This window comes from Erpetoichthys calabaricus, chromosome 17, assembly GCF_900747795.2.
Source record: "Erpetoichthys calabaricus chromosome 17, fErpCal1.3, whole genome shotgun sequence".
Taxonomy (NCBI): domain Eukaryota; kingdom Metazoa; phylum Chordata; class Cladistia; order Polypteriformes; family Polypteridae; genus Erpetoichthys; species Erpetoichthys calabaricus.
Window position 1 is genome coordinate 2,177,343 of NC_041410.2, and position 17,822 is coordinate 2,195,164.

Here is a 17,822-nt window from a genome sequence, read left to right on the forward strand (position 1 = left end):
ACCTCATTTTCAATGCAAGAAATAACCCAAAGAGGCCGATACTTAGGAAGGCGATGGTTCCCATGAGTGCGTAAAGAATCGTTTTGGGTTGATGCCCTGAAATCGAAGGAAAATGTCAATGAAATTCAGGAGAACTGTTGCTAGAAGTTGTAACAAAGGCGCTATATTGGCGCCGACCCAGCACAGACTGACACGGAGGCACGTATAAAATAAACACAAGACTTTTATTTTTCTTCACCTCTAGGGCACATCTTCCCCGTGAACCCCACAGGCAATACACAGTCCCACAATAAGCACAAGTAAACCAAAACACGCCCGTCTGGCACCACCATTCCTCCCTTGGAGCTTCGTCCTCTCCTGCCGACTCTGGCCAATGAGTGGTGGTGGCTGGCACCTTTTATAGCCCACCCAGAATTGTTCCAGGTGCCAGGGTGGGGCTGAAGATTTGTCCAGCCGGGCTGTGGAATCCAAGCAGCACCCCCTAGTGGCCACCCCAGCTCCCAACCAGGCTGTGGAGGATCTCCATCTCCCATGGAGCCCTGCGAGGGAGGTTTGGGAATCACTGTCGGCCAGGGAGGCTGCCACCAAGTGTCCCGGGGGAGGTATTGAGCTGCCTGTGGTTGCTTCCACGGAACATATGCAGCAGAGGCGTCCCGGCCGGACATGGGACCCGGCCGCCCATCACAAAGTTTACAACTTAATTTTTGTGTGTGTGGAAAGAGTCATTGGAAAAGGTTACAAGAAGAGCATAAAAATAAAAACGAGGGCCGGAGTCCGTGTCTGTCTTATCGCCCAATTATTGTTTTCTGTGACTTGTACTTTATATTGTAGAGGCCAAATTTTAAAGCGAGCGATATACGAGTGTTAGGAGCTCCTGCCACAACGAAGCACAAAAATGGGTGCAGGTATCAAAAGACCACAAGCCAGACGCGTCCTTCATCAAAGTGTGGCCTAGCACAGAGTTCAACAGGCAGCCTTCGGAATTCACAGGCCTCGTTCCAGGAGTTTTGAAAGGAAATGAAGAAAAGAGAAAAGGAAAAGTATAAACTAGCCGAGGTTCACTACTGGGAGATCGAAAATCTAGAAATCAAAATCGAGTCGTTGGTGTAGCAAGAGAGTTGAAAACCAGAATATTCATCAAACTAAAAGGCAGTTAAAGAGGAATATTGCAGATAAGACGAAGGACGGGCCAAAGAGATTCTCTCAGTATTTTAGTAGTATAAGAACAGTCAAGGAGGAGGTGAAGTTCATCAGGAATAATAAAGGAGAATTAAAAAATACAGACAGCGCTTTAAACTTGCGTTTCTCTGTGGTCTTCAGATGTGCAGAAGTGGATAACCTCCTAAAGGTAACAGGGACTATTAAGGAGGTACCGAGGGATTTGGAAATTGTAGAGAGAGAAGAGCTGCTGAGATTAAAACAAACAAATCACCAGGACCAGATAACATTTACCCTCGAGGTCATAAGGAGGCTAGCGAGTACAAATATAAGGTCTGGACGCACATTATTAGGAAGTCACTGCACACTGGGGGAATTCTGAAGGACTGGAAAATGGCAAATATTATCCTGTTATATTAAAAGGGAAACTGGGCAGATCCAATCAACTGTAGACCAGTAAGCTTAACGTGCAACACAGGAAAATGGAAGGAATTATTAAGGATAGGATTGAAAATTTAGGTGAGAAATGTACAGCTCAAATGTTCTAAACTGATGTGGACAGAAAAACAAAAAGGTTTTATAAGCAGGAATCAAAATGACGCACAAAAAATAATGCTAGCGACTTTTTAGGTTGCCCTGCGGTGGGCTGGTGCCCTGCCCGGGGTTTGTTTCCTGTCCTTGCACCCTGTGTTGGCTGGGATTGGCCCCAGCAGACCCCCGTGACCTTGTAGTTAGGATATAGTGGGTTGGATAATGGATGGATGGATGGACTTTTTAAGTTGAGTTCATAGAAACCTGAACAGACCTGGAAGTGCACGGCACTAACATTTTCTACCTGCCCAGTAATGACATCGTGTAATGTCTACTCCTAGTCATCCTGCCTAACGGCATTGCGGAAAGACTTGATTTAATTATAACGATGTTGAAAATATATTCAATCGAAAAACAAATGTAACCACATCCCCTGAGGTCTAAAATTTCTAGAACATAACTTGAAGGAAAACAAATGAAAAAAATAAATATACAGAACGAAAAGTCAAATTATGACAGCTGCACCAACAGGTGGCCTCGCCTCCTTGGCCTCCATTTTAAGGGAGCAGGGCAGATAACTAAAGTAAAGGTCAGAGATTAACATAATACAGAATAGCATAATAATAAAAACTAAACTATAACACAAATAGAAAACAAAGACAAAAACTAAAACTAAACTAAAATAGTCAAAAGGCCTCAAAAATATGACATTGTAGCCTATGGGGGGTGTCTGACGGCCCCAAACCTGTGACCCTACTACACAACCACAGTTCCGGTGGAGTCACATTGTTTTATTTTACAAACACCTTACACAAGTCTCTTCCTTTCAACAGTCCACAACTACAATGCACTTCTCTCCTCTTCCTCCATTCCTCCGCGGTGAGCTTTGTCCCACTCCTCTACCGAATCCCCAAGTGAACAGAGGTGGCCCCGTTTATGCTGGACCCGGGATTACGTCCAGTATCAAGGAGGAAGCACTCCTGGGTGAGGTGGCAGCCCCAGAATGTAGGGACAGCCCTCCCCTGCAGCTACCCACAGAGCTCCACAGGACTGCAACTCCCAGCATGCCCTGCAGACACATGAATGGCCGTACCAGTTGGGGAAGCATACCCTCTTTGGAGGCCGTCCTCCCATTGGACCACCTGACCTGCCAGGTACGGGTTTGGGGATTTCCTGGCCAGGATGTCAGTCCACCCCTGCTGTCCGTTACAACATTAACAGAAAACTTTACTTAAGCCATTGACAAAATTCTCTGTAAACTCTAACTAATTCACAACTATTTTGTTGTGTTGTTCTCCTTTAACCTTTAATTGTTGCATTTTGCTTTATACTTCAAAAAACAGAAGGTAGCTTTTTAATTATACTGGCTTTCCAGAGGCAGCAAAAAGAAAAATGAAAATGACTTGAAAAATCAAAGAATGGGCCAAAGGTCAAAACCGGGAGACAAGAAGATGTGTCGTCAAAGTCAAAAAACAGTTGAAAATTCAGAGTCAAACAAATTATAGCAAAGAATTGAAAGGACTCCATAAAGATCTTGTAAGACATCGAGGTGAGTTTATCTCTTGTCAGGTGCGTGCGAGTAGGGCGGGCACACCTGTTATACCTGTGATTCCACTCCGAGCCACAGGTTGGCGCTGTCACTTACTCCTTCTCCTCTTTTACCCTCAAATCAAACGGTCATTGAGAGGAAGACCTGTGACATCACTTCCACCTCTTATCTGGGAGCTCCGCCTCTTCTGCCCCGGATACTCAGGCCGTCCTGGTTGGACTCACGTCTGTATGAGACACTTCAATGACCGCTGTGAGGAGACGACGGCAACGATCCTTTTCTTTTTAATTTTTGACGTAACCAATCAACTCTCCTTCCTTCATTTCTCTAATAATTCACCTTTTCTGTGGAGTTTGCTGTTTTAATGGTGTCCTGTTAATAACACCTAATGAGTGGAGCAGACATCAGAGGGACTCCTGCAGTCCAGTGAATTACTAAAACGTCATAAAAGGTTTTAGTCATTTAAACTAAATAAATGTTAGTCTGAATGATTACAATATTCTTACGGTGTACATGCAGGGTCACGGCTGTTGAATTCTCAGCTCCGTTCTTGTTGGTCATCTCACAGAAATAAGCCCCGCTGTCACGGACGGCCCACCAGCCTGATGGTCAGGTTCTGCCCAGACCCTCTGTTGGAGATGGAGACTCCGTCGACATGAAACCAGGTGAAAAGGCCGGGCAAGCTGTCTTTGGACTGGCAGCTCAGAGTCACCGACGAGCCCTCTGCAAGGCGGCCCGGTGGATCAACTGTGACCTGAGGGACATCTGGAAAAAGAGGCTTTGTTGAAAAAAACACGTTACTTAATGGGACCTTCTATGAGCAGAGCACCTCAGGTCGACAGCTTCCCTTCGTAGAATCTAAATGCAAAATGAAATGTTAATGAAGGACCTGTAAAGAAAATCATTAGTACACGATGCCAAGATGCCAGCTGGATGGAAGGTTCTGGGGAGAGGGCATCTGCAAGGCACCACCTCTCCCAGAGCACTAGAGGGCAGCACTCTTGGGCAGCTCACCATGGATTCCCGCAGGGCATGCTGGGAGTTGGAGTGTGGCACAGCCCTGTTGGGTTCTGTCGGGGTAGCAGAGCCCTACAGGGGGCTTTCACCACACCTGGGGGTGATTAATGAGCCACCAGGAAGACTCCTTGGGTCTGCTTAAAAGGGGCCGCCTCACTCCATTCAGAGAGCCAGAGTCGGGTGGAAGAGGGATGAAGCTTGTCAAGAGGAGGAGTGGAGGCGGACGACAAGGAGAGAAGAAGAGGAAGGGACTGCATGTGGTGCTGTTCTGGGGAGCGAGGGAGATGTGCTTCCCCTTCGTAAATAAACGTGTGCTGTGCTGAACTCGGGTCTTTGCCTGTCTGTGTCGGGGTTGGGGCAGCTGGAGCTCCCCTGGTATCCACGACGGGTAATGTGAAAAAATTAAAAATACGAATTTTTTATTATATGAACCCATTATTTTAAAACTAGCTGTGCTCCCCATCTAAGGCAGGTTGAAATCCAAATAATCAATGTAGACCTCGGCGTTAAAATTTGCAGTGCACCATCTGTTAGAATGTATTTTTTCACACTTGTAGTAATACAATGCATTGCATTTTCCACTTCAACAGATGACGCATCACAAACATACGTAGTTATTAAATGCAGTACTACAAATGTTTGTGATGGAATGACGAATGCAGTGCACATCTGTCTCTGTTATATGCCATATGGTATGGGATTGAGAAGGTCTTTGCTGCAGTCTACAGTGGTGTGCCTAACCCTGGACAAAGTCGGGATTTGTAAAAGCAGTGTCAGTGTCTGTGATGCGCCATCTGTTGGAATGAAAGAGACAGAGCAACTTATTCTTTTATTAAGGTGGATGTTTTATTCAAGTTCTGCTTGATACGTGAAAATGCAAGACAAAGATGTTTCCGTCCCTACTTTAATGACACTTTAAAAAACTGGAAAACGGGATACAGCATGTGAACTCAGAATACGCCAAGCCGGTTATGTATCTCAGCCAGTATGAACTGGTGTGTGAAACTGGTGTTCGTTCAGTTTGGATTAGAGAGTTTAATTCTCATCTTATGAGGTGCCCAGAATGGAAGACCTCCTTTATGTTCATTTTTACTGCTCCTTCCTTTTCTTCCACAGTAGCTGCTGCACGAATGAAGTATAAAAAAGAATTTCTTTGCTTGACATGCACATTTAAAATGGACGTACGGTGGATTCAGAATGCATTCAGGACCCGTCACTTGCTGCACACTTTATTGCTGTTTTTGCTTATAATTCTACACGTGACCTTCTTCTTCTTCTTCTTCTTCTTCGTCCTCCATAGCTTTTCCTATTTGAATAAGAGGGCTCTGTTTGTTCATCGACTCGACTTTTCCAAAGGCCGTCTACGAGTGATTATTAAGGCCAGATGCCTTTCCTGATGCCAACACTCTCCGTTTATCCAGGCTCCATAATGGAGGGTGGGTTTTATTCTTCTGCACTCAATAACCCATAATAACAAAGTGAAAATGTGAAATGGGCAAAAAAACAAAACAAGGGCAAATTTCTTGTTTTAAAACTAAATCCACAGAAAGTGAAGGGGTCTCAATAGTCTCTGAACCCGCTGTAATTAGCACCACTAGAGCGACCGCCATTTTAGATTCTTACCGTGCACATCCATGACTTGCTGGGCCGATTCGCCGATGTCAGGTATTTTCGATGCTATCTTGCACATGTGGAGGGGTGACTGTGTCCGAGGAAGTAGAGGACCACCCGTAGATGTCTCTTCTCTGGGGACAAGATTTTTATGCACGCTTGACCAAGCTGTAAAGGAGAATAAAAACAGAGTCGAAGACTTAGAGTCGACGTAGAGACTGAGCACATTCATCTTCTCATTGCTGATCACTCCATTGAATCTCTTTGGCTAAATGGCGTACTGCTCAGTCTCTACTCTGTAATTAATGTACAACAGAACACAATGTGGAGAACATCAGGAAATATGAGGACTGATCACCATGTGCTACTGCTGTGCTTGTCAGCCATAAGCACCTGCTTGTCACATCCTAACACCTTCACTTCAGAACAGGTCAGCCCACCCGAAGCCAAGCCTGCTCAGGCCCGGCCACTACTTGAATGGGAGACCATCTGGGAAAAGACCCCAATGCCCCTGTACAGCAAAACTGATGCCGTCCTTCTGAAGAGACGTAAAACTGAGGGCCCGACTCTCTGTGGTCATGAAAGAATCCAGGGCATCCTTCAGAAAGAGCAGAGTGTACCGCGATTTGCTGGATAAATTGGCCACCATGGCCTCATCCATTCTGGACTCCTAATCATCCCATCTGTCTCTCTCTGCTCTTCATCACCTCTTAGTTAATGGTGGTGGGCACATGGCTGCCATCACGTCATCCAGGTGGAGGGTGCACATTGGAGGCAGTTGAAGTGGCTCACCACTGTGTACATAAAGTGCTTTGAGTGTCTAGAAGTGCGCTATATTAATGAAACTATCTGTTATATAGTGCCTTTCATATCTATCTATCCTGCCTACTATACCAAATTCTATTCCTCTACTATATAGTGCCTTTCACGTCTATCTATCTATACCAAATTCTACTTCTATATTATATAGTGCCTTTCACATCCATCCATCTATCTATCTATCTATCCTGCCTACTATACCAAATTCTATTTCTCTATTATATAGTGCCTTTCCTATCTATCTATTATATAGTACCTTTCATATCTATCTATCTATCCTGCCTACTATACCAAATTCTATTCCTCTACTATATAGTGCCTTTCACATCTATCTATCTATCTATACCAAATTCTACTTCTATATTATATAGTGCCTTTCACATCCATCCATCTACCTATCTATCCTGCTTACTATACCAAGTTCTATTTCTCTATTATATAGTGCCTTTCACATTTATCTATCTATCTATTATATAGTGCCTTTCACATCTGTCTATCTATCTGGCTTACTATACCAAATTCTATTTCTCTATTATATAGTGCCTTCACATCTATCCATCTATCTATTATATAGTGCCTTTCACATCTGTCTATCTATCTGGCTTACTATACCAAATTCTACTTCTATATTATATAGTGCCTTTCCTATCTATCTATTTATCTATCTATATGATGGAAATGGGGACGAGAACGTGGAGGGGAAGCAAGTAAAAAAAAATTTAAAGCAAATTTAAAAACAACTGAACTGTACAAAGATTATAATAAAGCAATTTAAATAAAAATCCATTAATAAGCAAATTTTTAAAACTTGAAGCCCAGGATGTTCTACAGTTAAATTATGTCAAATGAATAATCACAAGAATGGCAGTAATGATCCAAAAATGACCAACACAGATGGCGACGGACTGTAATGGCATCCTGACAGAATCCCCACTCAGTGGGTGACAGCATGGCAGTTGAAGGGTTAAACTTTTGAGTGACCCGCTGTGTGTGTTTGTGTCACTTGATGACGTGCAGTTTGACCCACAGACTGAACTTCATGTCACGCCACCGCTTACCCAGCACAGTCACATTCCTGGCCGGCGACTTCTCCCCTCCATGCTGGTTAGCAGCTTGACAGTAATACATCCCGCCATCACTAGGGGTCACTGTGACGAGGGTCAGGTTCTGTGCAGATCCTCTCTTTATGACGGCAGCTCCCTTCACTTGATACCAGCTGTAGTTGCTTAATGGTTTGGCCACGGATGAGCAGGACAGAGTGACCGTGTCCCCTTCTAGTATGCTGCCACCAGGATCCATGGACATCACTGTGTTCTTTGGAGCATCTGCAATAAAAAAGACAGTGTGAGATGAACAATCCATCCATTTTCAAACCAGTTTCTTCAGGGCAGGGTCCTGTGGGGAGACTGTAGCCTAACACAGCAAGCATTTGGCACAATCCCCGGGCAGGGTGCCAGTCCATCACAGGGTGAACAGACACACATTGGGGCCGAGGTGATTTCCCGAATCCACCTAAACTGGACGTCTCTAGTCTGTGGGGGGCAACTGGAACACTTGGAGGAAACCCATGCAGATAAGGGGGGACATATAAACTCTACACAGGGAGCCCCCAAGGCATGAACCCCAGTCTGCTTATTGCATGGCAGTACTACCACTGTGCCACCCGTAAGGAAGAAACCCTCAAAAAGTCAGCCACCTGTTGCTCTTTGGCAATCAATGAACTGCCCTTGAATTGCACTGATGTTGAATTGTTCCTAATGTTCTCCTTTCATTGCATGAGGTTTCTGAAGTGAGTAGGGCCGACGTCACGTTACACGACTTCTAGTCAGAGGGGACGTCACATCTGGTGACCGCACTTGCTGATCTCATTGCCGGGGTGCTGTGACAAGGGTGTCAAATTGAATGACTGACCGATGACTTCCAGCAGATTTTTACATTTGTGACATATCAAAAGCTCACGGCGTTTTCTGGAAGCCAGTAAGGTTCAGTGCCCATATGAAGGTTTACAGACATGGCGACTTCAGACACAATCTCTGCCATTGGTTTTCGGTTTTCCTTCATGTCATGGGATATAAATGATGAGACATCAGACAGACGAGCCTCTCTTCCACTTGTAAGCCTTCCATTGCTGCGCACTTTTATTTCCAGCTGAACACTCATTGGTTGTCAGCTCCCACGCACACACAGGACCCGCCCCCATGGTTTGATTTTGTCAGGTGACTCGTGGACGGCACAACTGGAAGTGACAGGCGCCCAACTGCACCCAAATCACCAAAGTTATATGAATAATGTCTACGACAGAAAATCATTAGAAAAGTCGTGTAATGTGTCATGGCCTCCAGTGAGCGGTGGACCAATGAATGAACACTAAAGACTGAGAGACCCCGTTGATAAAGTGAAAGCTGGGCACACGTACACTGCACGTCCAGAATCAGAGCCGTCGCGTTGTCGGCCGTGTGCCCACTGCTCCTCGTGCAGTAATACAGGCCGCTGTCAGCGGGGGGTCACTGATGTGAGGGTCAAGGCGTCAGCGTCGGCCCTCCTGGACACACCACGGCCGGTCACGTGAAACCACGAGGAGCCGCTGGCGTCTGGGATGGCGGTGGGCCCGCAGAGCAGCGTCACCGAGCTTCCTTCTAACATGGCCACGGAGAGGCTGACGGGCATGACGGACATCTTTGGAGAATCTGAAAAGAAAGTTTAAACTTCATAAATAAAAGAAACAGCAAAACATCAAAGGAATGTGACATAATAGGACACTGCAGAACTCATTTCATTACCATTGCTATTGTTTCAATTTATTTTCTAGTTTTAATTTATTTAGCTTATGTCTGTGTTATATAGTGCCTTGCATATCTATTGATTTATTTTATAGTGTCATTCTGAAATATATGCTAATACACATACTTTAATAACGCCTTTCATATTTATAACGTTTATAAAGTGCCATTTACTGTTTAACGTGACAGTGTTATATAGTGCCTTTCATGATCATTGACTTAATACACAGTGCCATTCCTATATTTATATTAATCTAAACATTTCTAAAGTGCCTTTCACATCTTCAAATTCTATAAAGCGCCTTTTTATTCATGTATGGTGTCTATTTGACGTGTTGCTTTTACTTGCCAGTAAGAATTTCACTTTATTCTGGACTTGTGTGACAATACGGCGCAGCCTGTGTTTTTCTCTATTTCTCAGTCTGCATGTGTTTATTGAAATAAATTCATAAACAGATTCTTGAAAGTCTCCCTGTCTGCTATTAATAATTAATCTATCAATCAATCAACTCGTTAAGAAATTAATAATCAGTCATTCCCTCGTGTCTCTTCTCTGCTTATCCGTATTTGCACACATACACTGCACGTCCAGAGTCACAGGTTTCGATTTCTCCTCTCCATGTCGGTTTCGTGCCTCACAGTAATACACTCCGCCGTCACTAGGGGTCACTGCAGTGAAGCTCCAGCTCCGTCCCGTCGCCTTCTCCGCAGTTGTGTCTCCGTTCACCTTAAACCAGGCGTAGGTGCCAGCTGGGTTTGCGTCGGCCATACAAGTCAGTGTCACCGATGTCCCTTCTAATAAGAGTCCAGAGACACTCGAGGTGACCGTCGTGTTCTTTGGTGCATCTGAAATCCCAGAGAGAACTCATAATTAGTACTGGACATGGCCGTAACATAAGGTGCACTTACACATACTGTATGACATATCATATGCTTTTTAATTATAACACCACACGCACTCTTAAACCAAGCGGATTGATTTATTACTTTACTTCAGACACTTGAAAATTATCTAAACCACCACAGATTTAACGTTCTGTCTCTGGGATCGTAGCAACAGCAAGCGGATGAGAAAATGTGACGTGTTTGTTCATTTTGACTTTGAATTTATTTCATATTGCTAACATATTATCTGTCTATCGACGTCACAAAGTAAACTACCTTATCTTTTTAGATTATAGTGCCTGTTATCTCTATAATTTATATAGCACTTTTATATTCTGCCCATTTTAATGAAATAAAGTCTCCCTGCCTATCAGAAATGTAGCCATGTTATGTACCTAGAATATAGCGCCTTTTACATCCATACATTAACTGTAAAGTGCTTTTCATGTAACTGTTTTAATGCAATCTCTATATTATAATCCTAAAGTTCTCCCTGTCTACTACTCTGTTATTTCTCCGTATTTGCACACATACACTGCACGTCCAGAGTCACAGGTTTCGATTTCTCCTCTCCATGTTGGTTTCGAGCCTCACAGTAATACACTCCGCCGTCACTAGGGGTCACTGCAGTGAAGCTCCAGCTCCGTCCCGTCGCCTTCTCCGCAGTTGTGTCTCCGTTCACCTTAAACCAGGCGTAGGTGCCAGCTGGGTTTGCGTCGGCCATACAAGTCAGTGTCACTGATGTCCCTTCTAATAAAGGTCCAGGGACACTCGAGGTGACCGTCGTGTTCTTTGGCGCATCTGAAATCCCAGAGAGAATTCATAATTAGTACTGGACATGGCCGTAACATAAGGTGCACTTGGACATATTGTATGACATATCATATGCTTTTTAATTATAACAAACCACGTGCACAATTAAACCAAGCGGTTTGATTTATTACTGTATTTCAGACACTTGAAAATTATCTAAACCACCACAGATTTAGCGTTCTGTCTGTGATCGCAGCAACATCAAGCTGATGACAGGTTTGTTTATTCTGACTTTGCATTTATTTCATATTGATTACATATTATCTATCTATCAATGTTACAAAGTTATCTATCTTGTTAAATTATAGTGTCTGTTATAAAAATGTATATAGTACTATTATATTCTACCAATTTTAACGAAACCAGGTCTCCCTCAAATCACAAATGCATATACAGTACAGTATCTTATCTACCTAGAATATAGTGTCTTTTATATCTATTAATAGCATAAGGCTTTTCATATCTGTTTAAATAAAAATCTTATGTCATATTTCTAAAACTCTCCCTGTCTACTACTCTGTTATTTCTCCGTATTTGCACACATACACTGCACGTCCAGAGTCACAGGTTTCGATTTCTCCGCTCCATGTCGGTTTCGAGCCTCACAGTAATACACTCCGCCGTCACTAGGGGTCACTGCAGTGAAGCGCCAGCTCCGTCCCGTCGCCTTCTCCGCAGTTGTGTCTCCGTTCACCTTAAACCAGGCGTAGGTGCCAGCTGGGTTTGCGTCGGCCATACAAGTCAGTGTCACTGATGTCCCTTCTAATAAAATTCCAGGGACACTCGAGGTGACCGTCGTGTTCTTTGGCGCATCTGAAATCCCAGAGAGAATTCATAATTAGTACAGGGTGTGACAGTAGGATAAGGTGCACTTAGACATACTGTATGAGATATCATATGCTTTTTAATTATAACAAACCACGTGCACAATTAAACCAAGCGGATTGATTTATTACTGTATTTCAGACACTTGAAAATTATCTAAACCACCACAGATTTAGCGTTCTGTCTGTGATCGCAGCAACATCAAGCGGATGACAGGTTTGTTTATTCTGACTTTGCATTTATTTCATATTGCTTACATATTCTCTATCAATGTTACAAAGTAATCTACCTTATCTTTATAGATTATAGTGCCTGTTATAGCTATTATCTATACAGTACTTTTATATTCTGCCCATTTTAATGAAATAAAGTATCCCTACATATCACAAATGCATGTACCTTATCCACCTAGAATATTGTGCCTTTTATATCTATCTATTAATACTATGAAGCTTTTCATATCTGTCTTTTTAATTAAAATTCTTACGCCATATTTTTAAAACTCTCCCTGTCTACTAATCTCTTATTCCCTCGTGTCTCTTCATTTCTGTATTTGCACACATACACTGCACGTCCAGAGTCACAGGTTTCGATTTCTCCTCTCCATGTCGGTTTCGTGCCTCACAGTAATACACTCCGCCGTCACTAGGGGTCACTGCAGTGAAGCTCCAGCTCCGTCCCGTCGCCTTCTCCGCAGTTGTGTCTCCGTTCACCTTAAACCAGGCGTAGGTGCCAGCTGGGTTTGCGTCGGCCATACAAGTCAGCGTCACTGATGTCCCTTCTAATAAAAGTCCAGGGACACTCGAGGTGACCTGTGTCCTCCTCGGCGCATCTGAATTTACAGACAGAATTTATAGTTAGTATGGCGAATGACCATATGATGAGGTGATTATCACAAACATGCACGTACGTGTAGCCCATAAGGTGTTATACGTTTCTAGTGTAAAAGCGCCACTTATTCTAAAAGCAACCTGTTTGTTTATTGAATTATTTCAGAAATACAAGAAAAGCCCAAAGCCGCTACTGAGTTGGCGCTCACTCTGTGACTGGATGACCAGCAAAAGGGGGAAAGGAGGACATGCGTGTTTATTCAGACCGCACCTTTTTACATACTCATATTGATATATAGTGCCTTTCCTATACATCTATTGATTTGTTAACCGATATATACAGACAGATAAACATCAACTTAACATCCATCGAAACTGAAAACGTTAATGCTAAAAAAAAAATAAAAACTTCGATGTCCACATTCAACCTACACGCCACGTCCACCGTCACTCCTCTGGACGTCTCCTGTCCGTGTCCGTTTGTCGCCTGGCAGTAATACACCCCACTGTCACTGGAGGTCGCTGTCTCGATCCTCAGCTTCTGCTCAGACCCTGTTTTCATGCTGACGCCCCCGTTTTCTTTAAACCAGCTGTAGTTACACGGGGGGTTCGCTTTAGAGCTGCAGCTCAGATGTAATGGCGTCCCTTCCAGGATGACTTGTCCAGGATTTACTGAAGCGACCGTCTCCTTCGGCGCATCTAAAACGAAATGACGGTCAAAGAAAATGGCGAATAACAGCACAGCACATAATTAAACAGAAATGAGCTTTTTATTGTAATTCTTATTGGGGTTGGCGCTCCAGCTCCCCAGCGATCTTGATTACGATAGAAAGGGTGCAGAAAATGAATGGATGGATGTTTTAATAAATGAGGGGTTTGTTTAAAAATGTACTCTGCGTTTGAGCTGCGCTGTGAATGAGTTTGACTCCGCAGCAAAAGAATCAACCGCGTCCTGAAATCGGAAAACGTCTGCCTGTCTGTGTGTTACATATAGCGCGTCTCATATCTATCTATCAATCATATAGTGCCTTTCACTTCTATCTATCTATCTATCTATCTATCTATCTATCTATCTATCTATCTATCTATCTATCCATTCCTACCGACTATACTAAACTTTATCTATTATATAGTGCCTTTCACATATCTATCCATCTATCCTTGCCGACTGTACTAAACTTTATCTATCTATCTATTATATAGTGCCTTTCACATATCTATCTATTCCTGCCGACTATACTAAACTTTATCTATCTATCTATCTATCTATATATATTATATATAGTGCCTTTCACATATCTATCTATCTATCATATAGTGCCTTTCACTTCTATCTATCTATCTATCCATCCCTACCGACTATACTAAACTTTATCTATTATATAGTGCCTTTCACATATCTATCCATCTATCCTTGCGGACTGTACTAAACTTTATCTATCTATCTAGTATATAGATCCTTTCAAATATATATCTATTCCTGCCGACTATACTAAACTTTATCTATCTATCTATCTATATATTATATAGTGCCTTTCACATATCTATCTATCTATCTATCTATCTATCTATTCCTGCCGACTATACTAAACTTTATCTATCTATCTATCTATCTATTATATAGTGCCTTTCACATATCTATCTATCTATAGCCTTGTAACTCCTTTTTTCCCCTTTCTTCCCAGGACTGCTCATGAGGGTACATCAGTTTAAGTCAGCGTTTCTCAACCTTTAAGTATTTGCGACTTGAGTTTTCATAACAGTTTTAATTGCGCCCCCCTAAGGTTTTTTTTAAAGGAGCCCACTAATACCAATTTGTTCTTTTTTAATTAATGATATATCATAGATGCATATTTTATTATATCTACTTAACTTTAATCAACATTTATCTAACTCTATATTTATTTTTCTAGTATCAGAATGTAGTTTAAGTTCATTTGTTTTGGTTTCAATGGATGTATTTTTCATATTGTCGATTCTTGTTTTCTTTTTTTCACATCTTCACACCCCACAGATTGAGAACCGCTGGTTTAACATTTAAATGTCAGACTAAATCCCCTCTAATAGCCTCCCCTCCAACCGGGTCTGCGGGGCTTAAAGCGCAGCTCAGATTTTTCAGAATGAACTAAAACCCAAACTAACCCCGCACTCCGTCCGTTTAACCCTTTCACTCCTGTACAAATGATTGCTGTAAGGTGACTAAAATGACTTCCTTAAAACCAGACGTGACTTACAGAGGACGTCCAGCGACACCTCCTGAGAGCGGACCTGTCGATTGTCGACATCTGCGCAGAAATAAACTCCAGCGTCGGTGTAGGAGATCTGAGCAAAGGGCAGCACGTTGCTTCTTCTTCCCGACTCTTCTTTGCCATCTTTATACCAGACCAGCGGCACTTGGTCCAGGCTGCAGCTTGAATTGCAGACCAATGCGACCTTGTCGCCTTCTTTGATTACGGTGGCTGATGAGGCCACAATATCAGCCTCGATTGACTCTAGGAACAAACAAACAAACAAATAATACTTTAGTAACTATGAAACAATGGCAGTAGCGGTCGAGTTTATGCTCGCATGTGTAATTGTCCTTTCGCTTCCTTCTCAGTTCTTCAGACTCTTCACCTTCTTCATTTGAGAGCTCAGTTTAGGAACTCCAGCGGTAGAAGCGCAAAATGCCTGAATGTGCGCTCGATCGACCTGGCGGCTCTTTATTGTATTGTCGCGATGTGTGGTCCACCTAATCAATGTCACCACTTCAGATGTTCAGACGTAAGGAGCGCACAATGCTCAGAGTTCGACGAACTGGTGAAACACGAAATATGTACGTGCGTTGCTTTGTGAAAACGGGATTTAAATTGCGGATTTTTTCAGTTAATACTACGTGCTTTTAAAACATTTCAGAACCTTTAAAAAGATCACGCACGTAATCCTGCATCTTTTTACGGTCTGATTTATTCCGCAACTGTACAAAATACAAACAAAAATGTTTGGAGAGCCAAGCCAAGGCAAGAAACGAGGCGACAAACCGAACACGTGTGTTAGTACAAATGGCATCCCCTAAACTCACGAGCCCCCACACTTGACATCAAAAAGGGGGGGGGGGGGGGGTAATTGCGCTATATCATCCCCGCTATATCTGGTTGTGTAATCTGACATCCTCAGGCGACGAGATCTCTCAACCGAAGTCTTCAGGTTTGAGACCCCCTCGGATCAGATGTCGTATTAATGGGACTTGAAACGCTAATTTGCGGCATCTGCCCTGCCTGCCTATCTGCCTACACGGTGTGACTGAACCTGCCAGAGCCTACTTTAAAAAATACTGTGCGAGTAAAAAGTTTAGTGGGAACGTATCCTGATTTTTGTAAGTCGTTTGGGGTAAACTACATCTTCCGAAAATTAAACAGTAATAACTGAGCGCGTTTTGGAGACGTGAGGCCTCAGCCTCGTTTAAACGTAAATGACGCCACCGCTTGTGAGGCGTAGTTCAATGGCCCACCTGCTCCGCCTCCACACGAAACAACCCGCAAAGAACCTGACGAAGCGTGGAAGAACCACTCGAATTCAACGAAACTCGTGCCTCACGTCAGCCTCCGTGCACAAAAGTATAATCCTTACCTGCGACATCTACCACCACATCAGGCACCTGCGTCCACCTGTTTCTCTCCTCGATCGACTCAAAGCGGAATCGGTAGAGCCCCCGGTCGCTCCTCGTCACGTCGTGGATCCTCAGTGAGCAGACGCTGTTGTTGCTCCCCAGGTAGACGGCGCGGTGCTGGTATGACGGGCTCACTTTGCTCTCCTCGGTGTGGTAGACCGTCACGTCTTTCTGGCCGTCGTCCTGCTCCGAATTCATCGTCCACTTCTCTACCACGATGGGGAGGCCGTCTGGGTACTCGTAGGTGCAGTTAATGACCAGAGAGGAGCTCATCAAGGCGCATATCTCCATTTGCAGGTACGTAGCTTTCATGTGCTGTGCAGATGCTACAAAAAGACATTATTATTATTATTATTATTATTATTAATAGTAGTAGTAAATACAGATGTCAGTAAAACGAAGCATACCACAGCAAAGACGCTATATAAATAAAATGTATTATTATTAGTGGTAGTAGTTTTAGATGTTAATAGAAGTAGCGGCACGCCACATCACCAAAAGGCGCTATACAAATAAAATGTATAATGAATATGATGATGATTATTATTTTTATTAGTAGTAGTAGTATACTGTAGTGTTCAAAGGTACGCTTTTTGGTGTAGCGGACGGGCAGTGTGCGGTGCGGTTATTCATTCTGAAGTTTATTTCATCGGACCAGTTTGCGCAATTCCGGATGTAGCGAAACATTCCCCGAATGCGGAGCGAGTGACTTTATATATTTGATATCTGTTTTTAAAGAATTATATTTGAAAAAGTGTTACACGGTAAGACGAATTGTAAAAAATACTTGATATTCAATAGATTCAGTTGTTTTAATTAGTCTGAGTGTCTGTAACTGCCGAATACATCACGGGCGTGGGGAAAATAAACTAAACAAACAAAATGCTTATAATAAATCTTTCTTTCTTTCTTTCTTTCTTTCTTTGTTCTTTTTACAGCATTGTTAACACCATCTCGTCACACAGAAAACGTCATTATGCACACGGTCAAACATAAAACGTAATTAGGAAAAGAAAACTAAGAATCTGTAACAAAAAAGTTGCAGAAGTAAAACAGAAATGAATATATTGAGATTTCTCTGCTGCTCTTAATTCGCGGAGGTTCAAATGTCGGCCAAGCGGCACTTCTGCCTGCCTGCCTGCGGTGTTTGTTCTCATCGTCGCCGCACTCGAGGCTCACGTGCCGAGTTCGTTATTTATTTTATTTATTAGTTGCCAGATATACAGGGATTTTGGAATACATGCGTATAAAAAATGGAGTATTGATTTACAGTAATTCATGAATACGTCAACCCTGACATCCGCAAAGTGACTTATGGAATGACAGAAACGAGTGTGGCAGACAACACGTGACTG

The 17,822-nt window shown here is 43.0% G+C and overlaps 2 protein-coding genes across 2 annotated transcripts in view; one reads left to right on the forward strand and one right to left on the reverse strand.

The window, feature by feature from the left end:
- Positions 1-7,865: 7,865 nt before the first annotated feature.
- LOC114667518 (B-cell receptor CD22-like) lies at positions 7,866-16,741 on the reverse strand. Its single transcript, XM_051920518.1, has 8 exons — positions 16,428-16,741; positions 15,053-15,310; positions 13,251-13,517; positions 12,554-12,820; positions 11,710-11,976; positions 10,885-11,151; positions 9,102-9,372; positions 7,866-8,010 (listed from the first exon to the last, which is right to left on the reverse strand). The coding sequence occupies exons 1-7, from the start codon at positions 16,738-16,740 to the stop codon at positions 9,179-9,181; spliced, it is 1,833 nt and encodes a 610-aa protein (XP_051776478.1). The 5' UTR covers position 16,741; the 3' UTR covers positions 7,866-8,010; positions 9,102-9,178.
- Positions 16,639-17,822, forward strand: part of LOC114667531 (chemerin-like receptor 1) — a 51,889-nt gene continuing 50,705 nt past the window's right edge. The window contains exon 1 of the mRNA XM_051920520.1: positions 16,639-16,764. Coding sequence (XP_051776480.1) covers positions 16,721-16,764 — 44 coding nt within the window. The 5' untranslated portion in view covers positions 16,639-16,720. The remainder of the gene's footprint in view (positions 16,765-17,822) is intronic.

What these genes read in the sequence shown, in the direction of transcription:
- LOC114667518 (XM_051920518.1), bottom strand. Translation starts at nt 16,740, where the DNA reads ATGAGCTCCTCTCTGGTCATTAACTGCACCTACGAGTACCCAGACGGC. An exon ending in TGTGACTCTGGACGTGCAGT is followed by an intron (nt 11,977 to 12,553) that starts GTATGTGTGCAA and finishes CTGGGATTTCAG; the next exon opens with ATGCGCCAAAGAACACGACG. An exon ending in TGTGACTCTGGACGTGCAGT is followed by an intron (nt 9,373 to 10,884) that starts GTATGTGTGCAA and finishes CTTTCTTTTCAG; the next exon opens with ATTCTCCAAAGATGTCCGTC.